Source organism: Erithacus rubecula (assembly GCF_903797595.1).
Source record: "Erithacus rubecula genome assembly, chromosome: 18".
Lineage (NCBI taxonomy): Eukaryota > Metazoa > Chordata > Aves > Passeriformes > Muscicapidae > Erithacus > Erithacus rubecula.
Window position 1 is genome coordinate 11444831 of NC_136670.1, and position 24813 is coordinate 11469643.

The 24813-nt window shown below is 38.0% G+C and overlaps 1 protein-coding gene across 4 annotated transcripts in view; it reads right to left on the reverse strand.

Moving 5' to 3' along the window:
* GNAS (GNAS complex locus) overlaps positions 1–24813 on the reverse strand; it is a 130359-nt gene that overhangs the window by 32836 nt on the left and 72710 nt on the right. For all 4 annotated transcript variants that reach the window (XM_079321393.1, XM_079321394.1, XM_079321396.1 and 1 more), the window contains exons 3-5: positions 16138–16192; positions 15935–16054; positions 2745–2842 (exon numbers count right to left, since the gene is read on the reverse strand). In XM_079321393.1, the coding sequence (XP_079177519.1) occupies positions 2745–2842; positions 15935–16054; positions 16138–16192 (273 nt within the window). The remainder of the gene's footprint in view (positions 1–2744; positions 2843–15934; positions 16055–16137; positions 16193–24813) is intronic.

Here is a 24813-nt window from a genome sequence, read left to right on the forward strand (position 1 = left end):
GAAAACCACCATTTTTGGATTCTAAACCCCTACACTAGAATTAGGAGATAAAACATTTAGAATTGCATTTGTTTCCACTTTCTTGGGAATGGACCTGAAGCAAAAAGTGGCTTTTCCCTCACATTCTGTCCATCAGGAGAGCTCCTGATCCATCAGCAAATTCCCATCTTTCCTCAGCACAAACTCTGCACAAGTTTAAGTTGCCATCTCTCCAGCATCTTTCTTTTCCAGATTCTCCATCCCTGAATCCTGGAAAGCCCTTCCTTCTCCTGGAAGCTAAGCTGTCTATATGCAGAACCAGCTTTTATTCATGGAAAGCAGAACTGCTAAAAGACAGACAAAACTGATTTTTAAATGTTCAGCAGATCCTCCTTGCAAAGCTTCCTATATAAAACTGTGTCACAACGCTGACAAAACCTCCTTTTAAAAAAAATTCAGAATGTTAAATAAGTCTATACCAAGATGAACTTTACACTAAGTGATTCAGCCTTCAAAAAATGACAGTCATAAAAATTAAATTTTTTTTACAAACAATTCTAAAAAGTTAATTTTTGTAAACAAGAAACATTGTTTAAAATTTTAAAGCAAATCATTAAACAAATAATCTATTAATATTTAAGATTTTATTCGACTTTCAAGAACAAGACAGGATCTCTGGAAGCCAGACTGATCTTGAAAGAGAAAAGCTGCTTTTCTATCTCTTATTTCCAGTTTAACTTTCTTGTTTTAAATGGGGACTTCAAAAGGGGAAAAGTGTTCAGAACCCAAAATTCTTCTCAGAAGGAATGGACAACCCCAAAGGGTGTTTGCTCAATATTCTTTTTTAACTTCTATTAGCACTTACAATAGTAACTTGCAAATTCATATTACAACAGCCCTCCTTTAATAATCTCTGATACATTTTGTATTTTGCCTTTTCTACATTTTTGTTAGTGTATGCTCACCAGATTAATTTAAAGCTATCAATCAAGTCAGGTTTTATAGGAAGGATTTTTTTTTAGGTTCCTTGAAAATCTAATGTGATAAAAACAAGTTCAGTATTTCAAAGTGACATTAACCTCTAATATAACATTTTGCCATTAAAACATTCCTACTATGCATATTCTGTTATTAAAAATATCACCATTGCATGATCAAAAATACCAGAAAGGACAAGAACTATAAAAATTAACAATTAAAAAGCTCTTTCTGCAAGACTATAGTGTCATATATGTTACTATCATATTGAATAAATATTAAAATTACTAAATATTTTTAGAAGACAGCAATTTTTATTTTCTTTTCTTTAGGGGAAAAAATCTGATTTGTCAGCAATGTTCAAAGTTTATTTTTGGCTCAACAGCCCATGATGTAGAATTAATTGTTCCACTAGATGGAGCAGGATGGTAAAGCCATCATGAGGGCCACCTCCCCTGCTGATCCATGGAAAAGTCAATGTCCAGGGATGATAAGAATTTCAGCTTTCTTCTGTGCATTCAGGGCAGAAAAAGGGCAACAAAAAACTCTCTAAATGCTCAACAATTTCATTCTTCCCAGCACAGAAGATATTAAAAAACACTAAACCAGAAACAAACCCAGCTTTTCCTCACTTCTATCAATTTTACACTAGAAACACAAAATGTACTGGATACTTGTCTAACAATGAAAATCTTCATACTTTTTTTATTTTGTAGCAACTGAACTTGCAAAAAGCTCCCTGCCAAATGATCAAACATTAGTCACCTAATGCAAAAGACATAGTTACACATCAAACAAATTCACTCTGGAAACAATGGCAAAACTTCAAAGAGGCTCCTGCAGACCTGGAGCTGTGCAAGGCATAGTAAAATTATCTCTCTTGTCTCTTTTCAAACAGAGCTAATTGTTGATTTACCTTTAAGTCTTCCTAAACAAACAAACAAAAGAAGAACCTTACAGATTTTATTTCATCAGCTGTTCTTTAAGAGATGCAGCATTAGACAAACTGCAGTTGCCATCATCGTGTGGAACAAGAAACCTTCATTTTCTTGACCCATTAAACTTTATTTCAGCTTCTCCAAAAGAAGTAGAGAGAATATAAACTAACAAAGAACAGTTTTAACCAATAATATTTCAAATTTAAGTCCTGCAATTCTTGAGTATCCACAGCAAAAGTACCAGGAATGGTCACAATTAACTCAAGCACCTTGCCATAAAAAGTCCTGAGCCACAGTATATTGTGATAAATCACTGCAAACATGCAGCAGACTCTCAAGACAATAATAATTATCCCAGCAATATAAATTCCAGAAGGCAATGGCTCTCTCAGACATGTGCATGAAGGCACACAAGCAGAACTCTGGTGCTGGTCAGAGGCTGCTTCCCATGATTGTCATTCCCATCTCTTTGTTTCCAGTTAAATAAACTGCACTAGAAACCAAAGTGACAAACAGGTTTATTTCCTATCAACATTCTCTCCAACTGACTGCAAATTGTGCAGCACCTGAAGCTGACATCTGGGAAGGATGGGCCAAGTGGAAGAGGCAGGAAATTTGGCCTTGGAGACACAAAACTGTCCTTTCTTTAAGGGGTCTTATTAAAGCCTTTTGAAAGCACCGATGCAGTTTTCAATGTAGATACTACATTAAATTAAACACCAGTTTGTCCCACCTCTCTGAGCAGCTGATTACCAAGAATTCATTATGCAGCACACACTCCTTTTCCAGGGACAAGGGGAAGCAGGCACTATCATTCCCCAGACACAGAGAGGAGGCAGCAATACTCACTACTGTGCACAGTCAATCAGCTGGTACTCGTTGGATCTCTCGTAGCAGGCTTTCACACCTTCATCCTGCCAAAGTGTTTTTGTGTGTTCATAAAACTCCTGAAATGGGAAAACAGCATTTATGGAAACGGGTTAGAGATGAAGAGAAGCAGCAAATAGAAATGTATCGTTTCGTTTTGCAATGAGCAGGAAGTGGAGCAGATTTATCAAAAATTTTAACCACGCATTAGAACCTCACTACAAGTTCAGTTGGATTTCTAAGTTTGAATTCAATAGTCTGTAACTTATCTGCTTTTCAATCACTGACTGAATCCAACCATCTACTGTAAGAAGGGTTAATGTCTCATTAATAACAATTTCATTGTCATTTTTAATAATCAATGCTATTTGGTGACATTTGTTCTTTAACTCATGGTGTCACTGTATTTTACATTTCTGTGGCTGTCGATTTTTTTCTTCAATGAAACACTACTTCTCTAGAATTCCTGCATGAACGATAATGATAATTAAGTTTTACATGACTTTGCAAGTTAGTCAGGATCTTCAGGGACTACACAGACATCTGTATCTTACTTAACTCTGCACCACTTTCGTAAATTTATTCTTACAGAGCAAAAAGACATTGAACTACAGAAGAAAGAGTGATACAAGGCTAGTTCATGTTTTGTCTCAGCCTCAAAAACTGCAAGCCAAGATATGAAAGCAGACAGCCAAAAATGCAGTGCTTCAGTTTTGCTGAACCTGTAACACAAGCTAACATCACAACCCAAAGCCCTTTCATTGTGCACATGAAAGATGCACTTTGGCTCCAGCAGTGTGTGTGCAACACAGGGCTGAACTCCTGGCCATCAGGCAAGAACTCTGAATAGACTGAGAAAGAACAGCAGCAGCCTGGGGACTAAAATACACACAGACACCACTGTGGGCATTGCTCTTATCAGCAACCAGGGGTGCTCCTTGCCTATCTCTCAGAGCTTTGAAGTGTTTTGGGTAAAATGCTTTCAGTCTGATTTTAAGTGGCAAATAATTAGTTTTTTAAATCCAGACCGGTACAAGACCTTTAAAATAGTTGTTGCGTGTATTTTGTGTCTCCCCCCCCTTTTTCTTTACAGTAGAATTATTTTAAAGAAGAAAAATGTGGTTTTTTGCTCTATCTCTTGGGATATCAGTCCCTCACATTCCTTTACTATCAATGTAGTACAAAGGAAGAGCACACATTCCAAAATTTCACTTTGAAAAGAGTTTTAAAAAAATATTCACGTTTCTACCAGAATCTTAACTAACACCTGAACTGCAGAACAGCAAATCCTTTAAATTGCATCTAAAAGATGCAAAAAAAGCATCTTACAGTAAATTTAGTGATGCTGATTTTTAGAACACCCTCCTCTTGGTAGGTATAAGATGCACATGTGCTTGTGTGATCACACAATACCAATGATGGAAGCAGTGCATCAAATGCAAATTTGACTGTCCTTTATGGCTATTAAGTATTCCCTAGCTGCACATACACAAAAAAAAAAAAAAAAAAAAAAAAAGTAAGCACAAAACACACATCCAAATTTTGTTCTAGTTTCTTTTAATGATAATATGATGTTTATATATGGTATTAGATGCCAGTTTTTTTTCCTGTTTTTATGAACTGTTCATGAACAAAAAGACCAGTTTAATTTCTTTCAGAAGTAGGTAACAAGATTTTACTTGTTTTTTAGTATTTGCAGATTGCATGACCATTTGCTTTTGCTATTAAAGGAAACAGAGGATGGATCAAAATCTTAATTCCAGTATTCAGTTTTCTGTCTCCTACTGCTGAAATTATGCTCATTGGATACTTTAATTTTGTAGATTTCCAATTTCTTGGCAGTTGGGAGACTGTCAGTCACCTTTAACTGTACCAGAGCACAGTGAGGAAAATATCTTTCTAAAGCAAAAGGGAGAAGGAGGAGAAAATAAAGGAGAGAGGGGGAATTATCTGCAATCTCACTATAACTGAACAAATCCATTTTGGTTAATGCTTCTATATGTGTTTTTAAAAAGTAACAGTTGTTCAATACAGAACATCATATGGCTCACTCAATTTATGACTACAAAACTGGAAAATTGAAAAATGAAATCAGCAACTGTACAATATTTTTTTGCTGAAACAGCAGCTGATTCAATGGACAAATAACTAGGCAAAGGTAAGCTTACAAAAAAAGCAGTAAAACATTCCTCATCACCAAAAAAATGTACATATAAAGTGAAGAAAAGTCAGTGCTTTAATAGGAAAAGTCATAGCACAGTAAAATTCTGCCACAAAACTTCTTCCTCATTTACTGTTTCTCACTATGACACTTTGGTGGAAAGCTGATATAAAGCAATTATTCCAAAGATCTTTTAAACACTTTAATGCCTTAAGTGGAGTATTTCTGCAATAAGATCTTAAAATGGATGAAATATAAAATCAGTTCCTGGCCCTAGCATAAACACATTGATAATATTATTTATCACATATTATTTAGAAGAGTCCTCCCAGTGTTCTAATGAATTACAATGATGGGATAAAGATCATGTTTGTGCCTTGTTAGTTCAAATTAGCAATAAAATATTTAAAACTGCCCTTATGCCTGTCCTGCTAATCTGAACTATAACCAGCAATACTTAAGCAATCTTCTCAGTATCATTATTAATTGTCCATGTGGGATGGAAAAAGAATTTAATTCCACATTCTTTGAACTTCTTATTGAGGTTTCAAAATCAGGGTCCACAACAAGTAAAGAGCAATAGATCATTACAGTAAGACACAGGGGGGTTCTTTGGGATGTGTTTTTGCTGTTACATTTGATCTCTTTTTCTTGTTTGTTTGTATTAATTGCGTTCTAAAAACTGAACTACATGACTTGAGATGGTCAAACATGAAGGTCTTTCATTAATAGACAACCTTTTGTTTTTAGGCCACATCAAACATCTTCACACACACTGGCAGTGATGCTGAGCCACTCTCACAGCTGTGAGCCAGGAAAATCAGAACCAGGCTGCAGAGCTCATCTCCTGCTTGATGAGAAGCCTCCTCACTGTAGTGACTGATTTTGGAATTAACACATAGTAGCTGGTTGCAAAACCCCCAGATTCTCTCTCCTCTCCAGTACACCTACACTAACCACAGCTCTGAAATAATATTTAAGAAAAGGAATAACACAAGAAATCCTCAGCATCCCATTTGAGTCATGGAATGTAGCCTGGGGCTACTCTCAGGGAAGGCAAGTGAAACCACAAGATTTGTTATGTATTTAGGTAAAACAGGGGCTTCAGAGGCCACTGGAAAAATCAAGTTAGTAAAAGGGTTGGGTTTTTTTTTTTTTTTTAGTTAAATAGGTATAATTTGTATGAGAGCTCTAAAAATAATGAGTTAGGAAACAAATTAACTAGAAGTAGCAGGAAAATTTCCTGAAAAGAAACAGCCAGAAAACTAGTCCTTACATGTCTAGTTCTTGTTTCCACAACACTGATTCATTTGCTGGCACATTCCAATATAACAGATTCTATAGCAGCATCAACACAGGTTTCTCTTGCATTAGAAAATGGAACTCCTAATAAAACAGCTAAAATAAACAAATAATACTCAATAATAATTTGGTTTGAGATGACATTCCACAACAAATAGGGTTTGAATGTTAGGTTCCAAATGATTCATAGTATTTGCAGTGTATGATCATGTTATCCATTCTTGCCCTATGCACACTTAAATTTGGGGAAAAAAAATCAAATTATGTAATTTTCCATTTAAAAAATAAAATGCTGCAGTGACACAACACACACCCAAGATCCTGTTTAAAGTACAGCTGAAGCTGTGTAAAGCAGCAAAAGTCAACAGAAGTGGTGACAGGATGGCATCACCCTCCTCATGGAAGAGAGGAGTGAATTCCTCCCGAGCTTTGTGTCAGGACTGCAGCATTTATTCACCACCAGACCAGACTTTACACATCCCAAAACCTTCCCATAACCCTAAAGAGGGAGAAATCCTGGAGGAGAGCACTCAAGGAAAGGAATGTCAATGTAACACAGATCTGAAGAGAACAAACAGGGCCTGACTGAATCTGCTCAGGCTGGGCTGGGGCATAGTTTGAATTCCGGGCACAATCCCCAAGAACAGACTCCACTTCTGGGAAACCATAAAAACCCTGAGAAAATCCTCTCTCTGGGTAAACCTTCAGCTTAGATAACTGAAGGCTCAAGGACCAGGACCAGGAAACCTCATGTCTCATGATACTGTAACACCACAGTGGTTAAAGAGCCGCATTTATGTGAAATGTATTTCATTATTAATGTTTTATTTATGAGGTGACAGTTTCTCCACCTGCTGAAAGCTTCCCAATGCAATAGGCAACATCTGTAAATCACTTGTGTTCACTTACAGGAATCTGTGCAGACCTCTAGAGAAAAGAAACCCATCAGTGGAAATGTGGAAGGGATGCTTGGAAAGTAGTTCTTTTTTCCAGAAAGATCTTGCTGACACAATTCTGGATTAGAAAAGGGGCAATGCAGAGTCTAATCAAGTTTAAAACCTACTTACATTGGAAAATTTCAGCAAGCTAAATAAATGGCAGCAGATAAACAGTGTTTTTGTTCAAAGTTAAACTACAGAAAGTGTTAAAGAACTTGGGGGTTGAGCACTTTGGTTATTAAAAAAAAGAATCCTCAAGAGACAAACTCTAGGCCTGGGAAAAAATAAAGGAACCAAGATCTGCTTTTGAGAAGCATTCTAAAAGGATAAAATATTAGTAGAAAATGGAAGAATGTAACTGGACATACTGTCTACATGGCTTTGTTCCCTCCAGATATATAAATACTCAAGAGACTTTAAAAAAATGTTTATGAAGCAATGTTTTATAGGCATTAGGATGTTGGCAGGGAAAAACTTTGGCACAGTCCATGCCACTGTGACACCAAATTCACAGGAAACTTAGCGTGGATATGCAACATTACCTTTTCTTTGTAAAATATAATATAGGGTGGATCCTTCAACAGAGCAGTTTATTTACTAATTCCAGCAAAAGTCAATGGCATTGGAAAAAACCTTACCTCCTAAAAGGTGTGTACAACCATTACACAATGTTGTGGTTAAAACTGGGATTCAATTCCTGGGCAAAGTTCACTGTCCCATGGAGCTGCACATTTCATAATAAGAGTTTTAAATAGGTCACCAACTTCCAAATCTAATGATTAAAGGTCAAACCAAGCCAGCTTCTAACTGTAAAACTGTCTCCTGGAGGACTTTGCTTCCCAATGTGTTCAGCTTTTAAAAGCAGCACTGACCATTGGTTTCAAACCCTTTCAGACCTACTCTGCACAAGTTTCCTTTCCTGGGAGCCAGGCAGTTCTGCTGCATTCCACAAGAGAGGCACTGCAGCAAGGCAAGGTCATGGGATGGCAGGGCAGCACACAGCATTCCAAGACAAACTGCACCAGCTGATTTTCTGCTCCCAGGAGAGGTGAGTACCCACCAAATGGATTTATTTCTCACTGCTCATGTATGAAATCAAGTGATCACTACTGCCTGTATGGCTGCTCAGAGAAGGGAACTCATGGCATCTCTTCATTCTCCCCAAGTTTGGGCAGGGACATCAGAATGTGTTAAATTTGTCAAATCAGACAGTTTAATAAGCCACTTACTTGAATAGGGAAACATCTGCATTCCTAATGGTGTGAACAAGTGTTAATTATTGCTTGCTATTTAAGGGCAAACACGCTGATGATATCACAAAGGAAACACATACCTACAAATAGTTGAAGATATTCTCCAGTTACTGGCATGTGTCCAGAGCTGAACACAAAACTCTTTGGGAGAGGCCCAGTGCACTCAGCATTTCCCATAACTGAGTCAGAAATATCTTCAGCAAGGATTTTGTCTCATTATCAATAGCTTTTCATGCTTGGAAAAGAAGAATGATGCTGAAATATTCTGTGTTTCTGCTTGGTAACTTCTAGTAGTCCAAATTAATCTGGATGTGGCTGCAAGGACTGGCCAATGGGAGACTTCTATCAAGACTGAACTCACATTATTCCCCTTTGTCAAGAGTTTCAAAACACCACAGTATTTGAGAAATGTGCCAACACACAAATCCATACCCATAAGCTACAACGTGCCTTTGGTTGGAAGTCCTCACTAACATAATATCAAATAATTATTCTTTTATTTCTGCTTTCACAAGTTTAATCACCACAGAAATTTTTATCTCTTGATACCAGAACACAGCTCCTCATGATAATTAGGGAGGAAAACTCACTTTGGGTGAGAGCAGTAAGCCTGCTTCCTATATTGTCAAGATTCTCTGCAATTTAAACCAAATAATCCGTGTTCCTCTGCTTCTTCAAAATGTATTGTACATAGAAAGGCAATTCATTAATGGATCAAGTTCCTGATAGCATAAAAGGCATTAAGAAGTTTTCTACCCCATCCCAGCTCTCTCAGGGTAGTTTAGAGTGGTGACAGAAGCAGCTCAACCATCAGCTAATTTTGGAGACTTCAGTCTAAGAAAGAAGGTTTAATAAAACTCAGAGAAATTTCCTTCAGGGTTTGGAAAATCTCTTTCATACTACATCACTTAGCTGTTCTTTGTTTAATGAATATATAGTAAGCTTAAACAGTCAAATCAAATGACCTTATTGCCTTACCTGGTGCCAAGAACAAACACCTGGGACCACACTAAACTGCTGCTTCCTTTCACACTGGAAACAAAAAACCTCTTTTTGCCAGAAACTTCCACCAACAGAAAAGGGTGTAAGATAAAATAGTTCTACTTATTCTAAATTCATATGAATCCCAAAGACAGCTCACTAACCCTCTTCCAATCTTTCTGAAGAGCATCTGTACTCATAGAAGTGCTCACAGGCTCACAAATTCTACATGAATAAATGAAGCTCAAATATATTTAAAACGAATTAATTGAAAGTTCTGTTTAATTGCTGGCATTTCTTTTTAAGAGTAAAAAGACACCCTGTTTCCTGGGAGCTTAAAAAAAAAAATCTTACATTTTACTGGAACACTGCAGAAATGTCATGTTCTCTCCAAAGACCAGCTGAAAACCCTGACCAGTCAGCTGAGCACAACAGGGCAGTGGCTGCATCCACTGCAATACCAGGGAGACTCACAGGTATAATTTTATTTCATCTATGCATACACCAATATTTTGTGATAGTCTCTTACTGTGATTAAAACCAGAAAATGCTTAAGAATTTCCATATTAAATTATGCCTATTTCCTGTTTAATTCAGCTGACAGCTCTTCTATTTCAACATAAATTGAATTAATCTGTCCTTGTTCTTTAAGACTGCTCTGAGGAAAACAAAGAAGATGTATCAAGAGAAATTAAGTCACGTGAACTTCTGAATCTGTAAATATGGTCTGGTATGGTGGGAATTTACTGGATAAAAATACAAGTTCAGAACAAAGCATCAGCATTTGCTTCAAATATTAATTAGATAAATCAGTAGTAAAGTAAAATATAAGGTGAGGGTTTTTTGTAATACAAAAGCAACTGTAGAAAAGACATGTATATAATGCCCACTGTCTCATGTCCTGGGCTGCAGAATCTCCAATTTAAGGAAATTCTTTGTGGGATTTCAACAGAATTATGTCTATACCTCAGTGAAAGCACTGCAGAATTCAAAGGGCTGAAATAAAAAAACCAAACCACTTCCAATAAATACATTAGCACTAACAAAATTTGCTAGATATTGCTAGCCACACATAAAAGTAAAACATTCCTATCAGGAATTTATCCATGTAGACAAAAAAAATCTGAGATATCAGGAGATTCATTTGCAAATCATTAATAGTTATATATTTTCAATTATGAGAAACAGAAATGAAATCAAGTGGTTGCCTGCCACACAGACCCTGTACTAAAAGAAGACTTCAAAAGAACTCTTTAATTAATCTGTAGTCAAGAATTGATTCTGCTATTAAAGGATAGGAAAACCAGTTTTACATAAGTTCCTGTTAAACTCTGATCAGGTAAACACAATTGGATTATCTGGAAGCCCATTTAGAGGGAGCTGTAGATAAGATAATAGAGTTTTAAAAAGAATAAGGATTATTTCAGAGGATCTAGCACCACATCACTGATACTGTCTGTAAAACTTCTCACTCCTTTTTCTGGACAACATTAACATTCTTGAGGCAAAAATACTTTACATATCCACATTTTCTAATAGTTTTGCACCTTGAGATGCATCTCAATGATATGCATTTATCACTCTTTTACACATAACAAGAGTGAGGATACTAAAAACAGGTGAATAGGACATTGAGGTGTCTTGCTCAAAATCATAAAAAATCTGGACTAGAAAAAGCTGGAGCCCCTATTTTCTCTCTATAGAAAGTATCCAAACTGCACACAGTATTGTGCAGACACCCAAGAAACCAGGCTCTGGCTCCCCCCTTCCCCAGGTTCCCACGAGTATCCTCACCAAAGAAAATGTTTTGCCTCCTTTCACACCCCAAAATCTGTGACATTGGAGATATCCCCATGGGAAATGTCCCCCACTGCAGTGAGTGTGTTTGTCATTACTTTGTAAAGCCAGTGATGCTGTCAAACCTGAACAGCTCTCTTCTTCTCCAATGATGTATTTAGACAAGAATAATAATATATCTATCATTATACCCATCAGGGTGGTTATCTACAGGGACAGATAATTTTCTTCTGTTGCCTACATAATTAAGGAACACTTCTGGCAGCAAAGAGATCCCAGCTCACATCTTTTCTTCCTGAGACTCTATTATCTTGCTACCTACTCGAAGATTTTGGTGTCAAAACCATTTTAAACCCCCAAGTCCTGCTCTGACCCTGCTGCAGGTTAAGGGATCACACTGAGCACCACCTCCTTTGTACCACACTGCCCACGGGCCAGGTTGTAAATCAGACCTCAAAACTGATCCCTGTTAAAAATAATCTCCCCAAAATAGAAGAGAGCAGGAGTAATGGTTACCAGGGTTATTTTTAACCTGGTTGGTTCAATGGTCTGATTTACACTGGGGACCCAGAGGAGGTTTTTTTTGCCCAGTGAGGGTGGCACATCCCAGTGTGGAGCAGAGGGAAGGGTTGGCTGTGGGCACAGGGGATGCTGAGCTGCCTTTGAGGCTGAAGCCAGAGTGTGGGAAAGCTCAAGGACACCACTCAGAAACCATAATAAAACCATTCAGCAGCAGTGGTAGTGGGAGATTCAAAATAACTACAATGGGGCAGTGTAATAAAACTTAAACTGAAACCAAGAGACCTGCAGACAACATCAGCATCTCTTCTAAGCATCCACAACCCAGAGAGCCACAGGCTGCAGCCATTCCTCTGATATTTTACCTTTCAATAGCTAATACTCTGATTCTACTACTTTCTGAATACCATTTTTCTGAATTTAGTATGGTATTTTCAAGAGACATCTTCCTTAGCAGAGTCCAGATCAATTAAAAATAGGCAGCTGCAAATCCTGCTCAGCTATTTTGAATATTTCATTAAAACCAGAGAATTATAAATGGTCTGTGACCCAAGGTAAATAGGTTTTATTTGGTTGCTTGGTTCAATTTGGTTGATCATGGAGTGTGAAATGTTGATAAAATGGGAACATTTCCTTCCCTCTTCTAAAAGTAAGAGCAAAAAGAAAGGGATGAGAAGAAGGCCACTATTACTGGGGATGGAGAAAATATCCTAACCACTGTCTGGTATGCAGAACAGGAATAAAAATATAACCCAGCTAACCCAACATCACCTAACATTTGAGACAGATATACAACTAGTTTGAATTATTAAAACTATTTATGAGGTTGATTTTTTTGATTTTTTGTGTTTCTGAAAACACACAGATACAGTTGTGTTGATAAATGCATCAAAGGACAATAATGATGGAAATACCATTTGAAAGCCTCAACTATAGATCTGATCTACTAGAAACTGCAATATTTTAAAACACCAGCATGATTATGAGGACAGAATTTCTTTCAGTCAGTACTATGTTTTGCCTTTCTCCATATGTTACTACTTGTATTCAAAAATTTAATTTCTTAATACCAACTGTGCTGAATTAATAATCCCCAACATAGTAAATTTTCAGCTTTAAAGGGGATGTTTAACCTAGCATTACACTGTACCAACATTATTTTTAACTCAAGCTGTTGTTTTCCAGTTTTTTTTTAATTCAAAACAATATGGTCTACACAAATGACACACATTTCCTGTAAGTCAAAAACTGCAAAGCAAACAGATGGAGACCCAGGCTAAGAAAAGAATTGGAATAACAGAATACAAAAGTTGCTCTTTGAATCCTAATTTACATGTAGGGCTAGATCCCAATATTAGCATCACACTGTAAAGCTCCTACACTCTTCCTGACTTTCTTCTGCCTTTCACATGACACTGAACCTTGCTGTGAGATCTGCATTCAAGCTCCACCTGTTCCACAGGGAACTGTCAGCACAGATTTTGGCCTCTACTTTAAAATTCATTCCAATTGCTCCTTTGTGAAGATGATGATCTTAGAGCTGGAGAAGAAATTCCACAATCCTTGTGTTGACCTCTGTGTCAGTGAATTCTCTTCAGCAGAGCTATCTAAACTAATGTTTAGGAGAAGAAGAATGGGCATTTAAAGGGAAGCAGAACAGCTCTGTGTGGAAGACTATAGCAAAAAGAACATCCCCTTGGGACATGAGTGCTCCTCCTCCCTCCCCTCCTGCTCTTCCTAGGGCAGAGAAAAGCATCAAATACTACACTGAGAAAAGTATGTCCTCAAGACAGCTGAAATGTGATTTCCCATGAAGAAAATGCAAGAGGCAAAAAGCAAATTCTGCAGTTCAAACCAGACTGAATTACACCAGGCTGACATTGCTAAAACTTCCCCTCCCTCCTTCCCAATCAATGCTCTATATAGGAAAAGGTTTAGCTGCCAGTTTCTGAAATTCTTCCCCCAGTGTACTGGAGGAGGAGCAAGCAGATGACCAAGACTTTGTTAGATTTAAAACATAACTAGCATAAGGCTGTCCTTTCTGCTTCCATAAAAGTATTTTTTTCTTCAAAGTACTTTTAATTAATCTGTAACAAAATCAAAATTATTTTTACAGCGGTATTCAAGGATTGTGATTTCTGTCACTATGCACTGAGAGCTGGAATCCAGGGACACTCTAGATCTTGATTTAAATCATGCAATTAAAAGGCAGGTTCAGTTTTCCAGGTACCAAAGGACTACAACCTACATTCTGACACACTCAGAATCAGAGACATGTTAACTTTTATAATCACTGAGGGTAGAAAGAGCCAACAATAGTCCTTCAACATCTGTGGCTAATGCATATCCAGTTTAAAACCTCAGCCCTACAAACATTTACATATGAAATAGTTAATCATGCCAATGAAGTAAGCCACTAGTCAAAGTTATGCACACGCCTAAACCTCTGTAGACTCAGGGCTTAAAAATTTAATACAATACCTTTGCTCAGAGAAGAAAAACTAGTTTTATTAGAGCACTGTTATTCCTGAAGTTGTGTGTCATTTAGCACCTCAAAGACTCTTCACTGAACCTGGAATTGTTTATAGATATATATAATTATTTAGATTGTAAGTCACACTATTACACCTTGCTTTCAGTGAAAAAAAAGGGAAAAATTAAAAGAAATCACTGCACTCCAATTGAATAGAAGAAAACAAAAGACCACTGAGACAGAATTCTGATTCAAGGAAAATTCAGTATTTCAGTGTGAGGTAGGTCACAGGAACTTGTTGCAGCATTGTTACAGATCACAACCTGAACCAGCACAAACAATGGCAGTGGGAGAGCTGTGGGCACACAGCCAGGGCAGGAGCACACAGGGTGGAGCAAGGAACCACTGTCTTCTCTCTCAAATATTCTCCTAAAACTATCCTCAAAGCATGAATTTTTCTGTGCCCCCAACGGGAGAGATCATCCATGAAGGGACTGAGTATTCCTGTGAGTAACACTGACAAATGCCTAAAGAGGTATAAAGTGAAAAATCCCAAAATCTCAAATTTAAGATGCTTTAAGACAAAATGACAATGACTACACTTTATGTGCCAGAGAGAATCATACACCCCCCTCCACCAACCTCTCTGTGCCTGTTCTACACTGACAATGATTTGAAGATTACAGTGCAGTATTTCCAATTAACTGCTAATGTCACCTGACTTCTGCCTTGTACACAAAGCATCTGGGTTTGGTTGGTTGGTTATTCTTCTTTTGATAAAAGACTGACCAAAGCAGAGAAATCCCTAGAAGCAGCAACATTTGGAGAAGGTAGATGTTACAGACCAGCTTGTTCAATAATATTTACATATCAAGAATTACAAACTGAATTAAAAACTGCTGTGGTGCAAACTATCCCATATCTTACTACTATTTGCAATTGTACTTTCATTTCAAGCATTAGGGACTGCTGGACACAGAATTCTGGTGTAAATGGATTGTGATTTTTGATAAATCATCATAATTCCTCCCCTCAGCCCCCTGGAACAGTGCACAGAGAGAGAAATGCAAGTTTTGAACCACTCCTGCATTACAGCAAGTAAAAGTTACTTCAGGGCAATTAACAAAAATATCTTCTCAGTGTTTCAGTGTTTGCAAACTGTATTTTCATGGGCTTCTGCTACAAGTCTGGTTGAGATACAGGAGAAATTAATCACCGTGAGTGGGCACAAAGTTGTATCACCAACTAAATAATTATCCTTTATGAATTTACTCTGGGACCTCCAATGATTAACCAGGGCTGGGGCAAGGATGTGTGTGTGGAGGTTCTGCAGAGAGCCTGGCTGACACCGAGTCTGACACAGAATCAGCAAGAAAACTCCAGTGTTCTTCCAGAAGAGAGAAATCATTAAACACCAGCTAACCACCAAGAGAGTGCTGTGTGTATCTCCACTCCTTCTGAGCAGGGCAATTCCCAACAATACCCAAACTTTAAACCCAGCACTGTCCATCTTGACTCTGTGGCTAATTATTTCCCCAGGGCACAAAAAGCAGACGAGGGTCTCCATGTTCTGGAGGATCAGCTGGAATATTCTGGCTGTGCTGCTGTAAATTCGATTAGCACTCACCAAAGGCACCTACTGCAGCAATTCCCAGAGAGCAGCTCACTGTTCTGGGGAAATATTTACTACAGGGCACTGAAATACAATCATTTGCAGAAAGGCATGGCTGCAGCCACGAGTTACTCACCGGGGGGAAATCGAAGTCTATCTGGTTTGCTAAATTTAAGATGTAGTCGATTCGAAACTGGTTCTCTGGATTGGCTAGTTCCACTGGAGGTGCCAAATTGCCCATTGCTGTCACTATTGTCTGCAAAGAAACACAAGTAAAATATTGCAGAGGGTCTAAATAGCCACCTGGAATAGTTAAAAAACAATTGGGCACAAGTTTACCTCTATAGCTTCTTTAATATTGTTTTTAATATCCTGAATTTTCATTTTCTTCTCCCTGTAATAAAAAAGATACATCATTATATTTATAAGCCAAAAAAGCAGAATGGCTTTTTAAAACAGAACATGAACTTGAAAAATATTCTATCAAAGCTGTATTGGTAGATATTTAAACGAGTCTATCTTGAAACTTTTCTACTTAAGCAGTAACATCTACTTGCATCTATTTTAAACAGTAACATCTATTTGCATCCAAAAATCAGTGTCTAATTATGCTTTAATAAAAACTTACTACAGTCTTATACTGGGGCTAAGACATTCTGCAGAATCAAACAGGTTTTGATTCATTTGAATGCAAAATACTAGACATACGTGAAAGTTCTTTAGGAAAGTATACACTGGAAACAAACAGAAAGGAAAAAAGGATCAGTTACTAAAAGTAGAAACAAATGAAAGGAGACCAAAGAACCTCAAAGGACAAAAAAATTAAAGCACAAAAACGATGCCTTGGCAGAACAAGCCAGAGCAGAGAACTCAACCTGACACAAGACATTCAATCAGTGTGGATGTGAAACATGAACAGTAAAGGGTTAAACCAAGTATATAAAATTACCTCTTGACTACAGGCAGAGGAGTAGGCTGGAAAACCACTCAGAATGAGCACTATCATTTGGGATTAACTGCAGGCACATCCACCAGCCCAACAGGCAGGAGCAGGACAGTGCAAACCCTTGTCTCTGCTCCTTTGCACTGCATTTTGTGTCAAACCTGACAACAGCTAATTTCAATGCTAAATAGTGCAATCCAATGAAATGCATGATCAAACATTTGGTATAACCAGGAATTAGCACCCTGAAAGCACTACTAGCATCGAGCCTCTAAACTGTAACTTAATTGCAAAGCACTAGGATAAAATTTTTCACATTACTGATTTCTTCCTATACACAGCATAAAATCATTACTTTGAGGTAAACCAAGTTAGCCATGCAATTACTAAAAAAAGCCAGCTAAACTGTCTAAGTGACCTTTTAATCATCAGTGAACTGCTTTTGCAGGACTCTTTGATTATGGAATATTTATATCAACATTTTAATTTTTTTTTCATTTTGAAAACTAACATTTTCCAGCACAGTGTCCCAGAGACTTTTTTTTTACCCTTTTAAAGATAGTAACTCACACTTTCAGCATACAGACCTCATCCTGAAAATCTCATTTTATAGAGTTAATTCAATAATCATATTGAAAATGTTTTTTATCACTTTTTCCCTTCTATAATTACTCACAGTCAAAAACCAAAATGAAACTGAAAGCGCAGTCACCAATCAAGAATGCAGAACAGCAGGGAAAAAAATAAAAGCACTTCAATGATAGGCTAACACAGACATCCAGGAGTGGTGGGAATTTTGGCTATCAAATAAAAAATTAATGTATTTTTTGAAAAGCCACCATGCCAGCCTCACTATCCTGGCTGTTAGCCAGAGGTGGGGAGGATGTGCTTGGGCATCCCCAGCTGTGACAGCACAGCTGCAATGCCAGGGCTGCTCTTCCAGAGGGAACAGCAGCACCAAACCATCGTGTTCAGGATGACTTTGCTGTGCAGGGAACAGCTCTGAATCAGCAGCACAACAACAAACACAAATGTGATTATCCTGAAACATCAGCTCCTCACTGACCACATGTCCTCAGAAGTTTGGGGAAGGGACAGGAAGGTCAGTGCAGTTTGATGCACAGAGAGAATTGAATGATCAGTAATCAGATGAAAATTCTGTAGTTTCCTAGACTTCTTTACCTACCTACAGACCAACTCACTCCTGAAGATTATCAGTTTTTTGCTTCAGAGATTTGGTACTGCTGATGAGAACAAGGCAGTGAGCCAAGAAAGACCAAAAGCACCAAATTAAGGAAAACAAATTAGACAGGATAAGAGAGAAAAATACTGAGGGCTTTTCACTCTCTTCCTTCTAACTGCAATGTTTCCTATTGCCCAGGTCTTGACAAACTCTCCATTCCACAACCACAACTCAGGCTGCACAAATATTCTGTTTTTCAGCAGTGCACATATGGTTGCAAAACCACCATCCACTTTCAGTTTTTAAAAATCATGCTTAATTATTAAAAAGATGTAAATAATGATATGAAAGCAGGAAGTGTTTATCAATGACAGTGTAAGCAATTTGTCTGGCTTTTACTCTGCCTCCAAATTTCAGCTGGATCTTGAACTTATTAATCCAGACTCTGCCCTGTTTAGATCAAAAGGGCAACTGACTGGCAGAAAGCAAAGCAAGGTTTTATTTTTATGAATTAGCAGTTATTTTGCTATGGTTTGGAGTATTAGTAGAAAAAGAGAAGTTTAGGGAGTTTGAATTGTTCATAAGCAAACTCTCTTTATCCTCTTTTCCCTGGAACACTTGCTATTAACTGTCTCAAAGCATCAATGAGGTGCACATTGACCTGACTCTTCCATGCCATACAATAAACCTCATTATTTTAATTAAAGATTTCAGTCAAACTTCCACATTTACACCTCTTGGCTGATCCTCTCACTACTAAGTGATAATGAATATGGAGAAACGTTAACCTGCAGCAATTAACAAAGTGCTTGATGACCATCATCATCTTTACAACAAGGATACTCACAGTTCCTATTTCTGGTGGTGTTGCCATGGCCCTATAGCCTGCCCAGTAAACAAGGAATCCTATTACACAGCAGTGAATGTATCACAGCATTTTGTGTTTTGTAATGTTTACTAGACATAAACTTTCCATGACAATGAGACAGTTTATTCTTCTGGAACTCAGCATGTTCATCAATCACCCATCCAACAGTAGCTTACAAACAACTCTTAACTTCTCAACAAAAAACCAAAGAAATCCAAAAAGGTGACATCCACTTTTCTCAGGGACTAATGAGGTGAAGCACACAAAAGCAACATCCCATTGTTCTGCTAAATAATCCTTTTTTTTTAAAGAAACCCAGTCAGGTCGCACCTCAAATTTCCACAAGTACTCAAACTTCTATTTTCCACAACCACAAAGACTGAATATTCATCTTAGGTTCTTTCCTTTTATCTTCCTTTTTCCCAGGAGCTGGCACAAAACTACAAATGAAAAAAAAAGCTGGGCTGCCAAAATGTTTTCCTCTGGAACATCCTGAGTAGTTTGGGAATGGCACCAATGCTCTCCTGGCTCTGCAGTGACTGATGTCTCTGCAAGCCTGTTCTGTATCTTTAGATGTCATGGGTTAATAAGGTCATATTTTTAATCTTGTTTAAAACTTTTGCTTAGACTGTGCAAGGTAGGCCAAACAAAGCATTAAACTCTATTAGTTGAGGATTAGAAGAAAAATCTCAAATCCTGCTGTTTTCAATATTTAAATGGGCCAAAGAAAAGCTGCACATAGCTTTCAGGAAAACTAATAAAGTCTATTTTTGGAACTATAAAAAAAGATGACATTTTAATTCAAGTAACATTAAATCAGAATGACATCAAAGGTCAGAAAAATCAAATATTCCTTGAAAACCAGCCTAATCAGTATATAGTAAATAACTTTTCTACCTGTGGTTGAGTTTTACTATTAAAAAGGCAACATTTTTACTCAAAGTTTATAAAATTGCATGCAAAGAACATATTAACAAACAGATTATCAGAAAGCAAACTAATTTAATTTTAATGTTAATTTCTGGTTTATTTTACAGATAATAGAAATTACCATTACTTGGAAAAAATACTTAAGAGTTTAAAAAGAACATTCCAGAGAACAAAGATTCGGTTCACCCTTAAACCTTCTGCATCTCCCAGGTAGAAAAATAATTTTCAAAATGGATGCTGAAATTAATTCTCACAAAATATGACAAAGAATTAGGAGGGGGAGGGCACAGATGGATGGACAGGGATGATGGGACATTAATCTAATTCCTAAAAGGAAACAAATTTGAATTCTTTGGTCAGTGCATACACATTAGGAAACCTTGCAGAGTTTTGCAGCTCTGGAGAATATATAGACTTTAATAGGGCATATTAAAATGCAGTCACACAGTGTTAATACAGAGGCTTTGTCTCCTTTACAAGGCTGTAAACAGCCCAGCCTCCATCACCTTCAGGGACTGGTGTAATGCATAAATTACCTTTATTTCTGAAGCAGTCAAACTTCACTGACTCTTGAACCTGCTGACACAACAACTGCAGCAGGGCAAGGCTTCCCTTCCCCAGGCAAAGCACTGCAGTTAATGAGTCAATTTGCAAGTGGAAGAGCCAGAATGGAAATCTCACAAAGCAATTCATCTGCCTCTGACTTTTGATGGTAGAAAATGACACAGTTGTGTTTCACACAGGTGCACATCCCTGCTTTTTCAGGTTTTGCCAGCAAATGTGAGTGCCCAGGGAAGCAGCCACGGGCTGTCCCCTTCTGCTCACCTTCAAAAGCTCATCAATTACACCCTGACAGCCAGTGAAAACTTAATAGATCCATTTTGTTTTAAAACACAACTCAGTTCTTTGACAGGCAGTCATGCACTTCACAGGCACGTGGGATTTAAACATGCCTATTCATCTAAATAAAGTGTCTTTGATGCATTGAAACATGCTGATGGATTTAATAAATATTCCATAAAATCTGCATTAAAATTTATTTACTGAACCTTATGGAAACTAAGAGCACTACCTGCCAATCCACCTCAGAGAAACAGAGCTGTGCAGTCAAGATCTTCAGACACAAGACCATGAGAAAGGAAATTCAATTAAGGTTTTGCTACAAAAATCCTGCAGTACTTTACAATTCAACTAAAAGATAAATTTGTTTTAGCCTGGGTTATTTCTAACAGAACATGGCAATTACCTCAAAATATAATAGCTAGAACAGCAAAGAGGGCAGAGGCCAAGTTAGAGACACTTGAAATTGGGGAAAAATAGTTGCCTAGAGTATTCAGAGCGAAGCTGAAATAATTCATCTTACACCTGTGACAAAGTACCAATTTTACAGACAAAACTACTAAAGTGCAATAGCAAAACCCACTACATATCTTCTGCAAACTCAACACCATTTATATCACACTGCTGAGACACCTCAGTAGTTCTGCCAACTTCAAAGAGATTTTTCTGTTTTGTACAGTTCAATCCCAGAAAGGACAAACCCTTGCAGTGCCATGGGCAGGAACTCTGCACATCTTATAACAGAAATGAGATTTATTGGGTCCTCACTTGCAGTGGAGCTGAAAGAGATTTTCTAACCACGTTAATACTTTGTTCTTGGTCATCACCTGGTAAAATGAAATGGTACCCAAGGCACAGAAGGCTGACACAATGCACCCTAAAAAGCACTTTACAGTCAGTGTGTGCTGGCAACTCTGACCACACAGTGGTTGAAGATCTTCCTCCTACACCAACACCTACTTCACTTGGAAAATTCTTTGTTGAACTTCTCCAAAATTCAGGTATCAACACCTGCATCATTCAGCTACCAGAGATCTGTGAGAGGAAATAATATCACAAAAAAGAACACCTATGAGGATAAACTATTTGCTTTCTCAGTAAATAAGTAACACCTTTTAGAAGAAAGAAAAACGCAACAGGCTGAATAATTCTGTCATTATATACTTTGAATTAAAGACACAGTTAAAAATTTATTACGGTGGACAGATCTAACTGTAACCTAAATTGTTTGGGAGAACTTAGTTCAATTATCCCCTGAAGCATAATCACTTTCTCACACAATATGTGATACAATGTATGGAGTAGATGATACAAAAATACAAAAAGGGCTTCCACAAGTACCCTTTTAAAGATTGTGAAAAGCACTCTAAGTTGCTTTGCCACTCCTTGTTTTAATACACTGCAATATTTCTCTCCATGAGTAACATGCACATCTTACTCTGTAGCCATAAACACATGAACAGATGATAAGAAATACAAGCACAGATACCTTTCTCTAAGTTAAAAGTCAAGAAGGACGAATTAGTGAAGTGTTGATTAAAAAACCCACACCACATCTCATGAAAACAGGAATCTTGTTATTTTTGATCAGTGTTAGGGGCTGAGATGTGACTTGTTTCTTATCTTTGGGAATGGTACCACAAAGAAATGATATCAAACCCTAAAAAAGGTATCCCTGAATATAAACGTAATAAACTCCATTTTTAGGTTTATTTTATCTGTGCTCCCTGTGATACCCAGAGTGCAAAGGTTAAAGGGTAACTTTATTCTGCCTCTGTGGATATCCTGATGCAGACTGGCTGGGGCAGACTTTGCTCCTGATGAAGTTCAGGACTGGCAGCACGCACGTGGCTCACAGCACCTGCCCAGGTGGATGTGGCACAGAGATGCTATTCTGGCTCTAAGCCACCTTGAGGCTCCCCTTCAGCTTTGCAAATTCCTACATAAAACCAGTTTAACTGGTTTACAGTCCCTTTATACCTGTTAGTGGCACAAAGAGACCATCACAGACACAATATTAAGAAGCATAACTCTGCTTATCCTGCTCCATTTACCTCAACTAATTAACTAGCAATAGTTTAGGTAAGGGATGAAAATAGAATTGTTCACAAAGAGCTCTGTGATGTTCAAGCTTGACAAAGGCCCTTTAGTTCCTGCTGTGCAATTAAACACCTCTGTAAATTGCAAACCCTGCCTGTAGCTCCCCAGGCACTCAGAGGGGAACACACCGGTGTCATTTTCTTGCTCTTAGTGCAGGTAATTAAAGCACATTGCACTAAAAGGTGTCCTCAGAAGCTGAGCATTCTCTCTAGACACTGGATACAATAATTAACAAGGCTGTAGAGTCTTCAGAGGATGCTGTGATTCCTTTCTGGTCCAGAAGGACACCTCAGAACCGGCAGGAACGGGAGGACTCGAAGTCAAATTGCTGAATCATCTTGCGTGGTACAATCACAACTTCAGACAATCAAACTGCTGTCAGGAAGCTGAGACCTTTTTAATTATTTATTTAAGTATTGTGAATGTGGCCATTATTAACACAGAATAAAGGAAGTGTCTATTGCCCATCACATCTTTTTAAACACTTCTGCCCAGCTGTGCAGCAGCACTGAAACACAGCACAGGACACCTCTCGGGATGTCCCCTCTGCTGTTCCAGGCTGGCTGATTGCACAGCCAATCCTCAGAGCAGGACCAAGCTCCTGGCTTCTCCTGGATCTCTGCATGCCCAGAAAAAATACTATTGTGGGAGTGTAGAGTGCCCAGGCACTGCATGCACGTGGATGAACAGCACCTGCTGTTAACTCTGGGCCATTTGCTGGGCATCACCTCATCCTCTGCTTTCACACACAGGCAGGTAACAGCAGCCTCGTGGGGGGGTTCCTGCTCTCACCTTAGCTCTCACTTTCAAAGCATTTTTGTCCAACCTTTGAAACATCAATTTGGTGACTGTCCTTGGCTCTAAAACTGTTTTGCAGATGCCTGCATTCCAGTAACTTCTTCAGCCAGGACTGGGTATGAAGCTTTTGAAGAGAAGGCAATCACACCCCAGAGCTGTTCAGGGGTTTGTGCACAAGAATGAGAGGAATAGCTCCTATAATGGCTGATGACCTCAGTGCTACTTAAAGCTGAAAAAGTACACAGCTGGCCAAGTGCCAATATTAAATGGAAAGAAGCCCTAAAATAAAAATGGCTGGAACAGTGGATGCCAAGTAAGTGCAAACACAGACCAGCCAAAGCAGGATGCAATGCAGCAGGGAAGACACTGATGGGACAGGTGGAAAATGGTTGGTCCTGAGAATCCCCTGATTTTTTTTTTTTTTTAGTGGTTATGATCTCTGTTATCATTTGAAACACTTCTGGCATGTGATATTGTAGACAGATGATCTGGAAGGTGGCTGCCTCTGGCAGTGACAAAAGGCAAGGTTTTTTGCCTCACTCAAATAAAAAGCAATTACCTAATGTATTTCACCATTTCCCCCCGGTACAGCTGAAAAATTCCATTAAACTCTCAATGACCCAAACCCTTAACATTCTGCAAATGCTGTAGGATTTAATATTGGTAGCTCATAAGTTCTGAATGACAATCTGAACAGGAAAGCAGTTAAGGGAGGTGATGCAGACCCAAAAAATCAGGGGGAACGATTTGAACAGGAACAAAGGAACTGTTTACTAAACTATGCAGCTGTCACTGAAAGTTAACACTTAAGAGAGATATTAACATTAAGTTCTTTGTTCACCACACTTTCTCACAGCAGTGTTCAAGTGCTTTCACTGAATCAAGTCTTTCCTTTCACAGCTGTTAAACCCAGAATTTTAACCACGGACAAAGTCTGAATTAAGGAAGATTTCCAGAGTTATCTTCAAAGATAAAGAACTGTCAGGCTTATGCAACTTTCCTCATATGCCTTAAAGAATTACAGACTCAGCATTATCAGCAGAAACTAGAACAGCCCTTACTGATCTCCATTTTTGGGACTTTGAAGTTCTTAAGAAGTCATTCTTAAGAATGTGCTGTCACACCTAAGTGGTGATTTCCACTGTACATTTTATTAAAATACAAATTTCAGTAGAAAGATAGTTTTCTGAAAACATTACAGATATTACGTTTCCATGTAAAGACTTAGCATAAAGTTGCCTCTGAAACATCCAGAAAAAAATCTTGTGAAATTTGTCAAAGCCTGACAGATTTCAACAGTTTGAGCTGAGTATTTATACTTCCAGACTTGTATGAATTTACCATGGCTGTGCA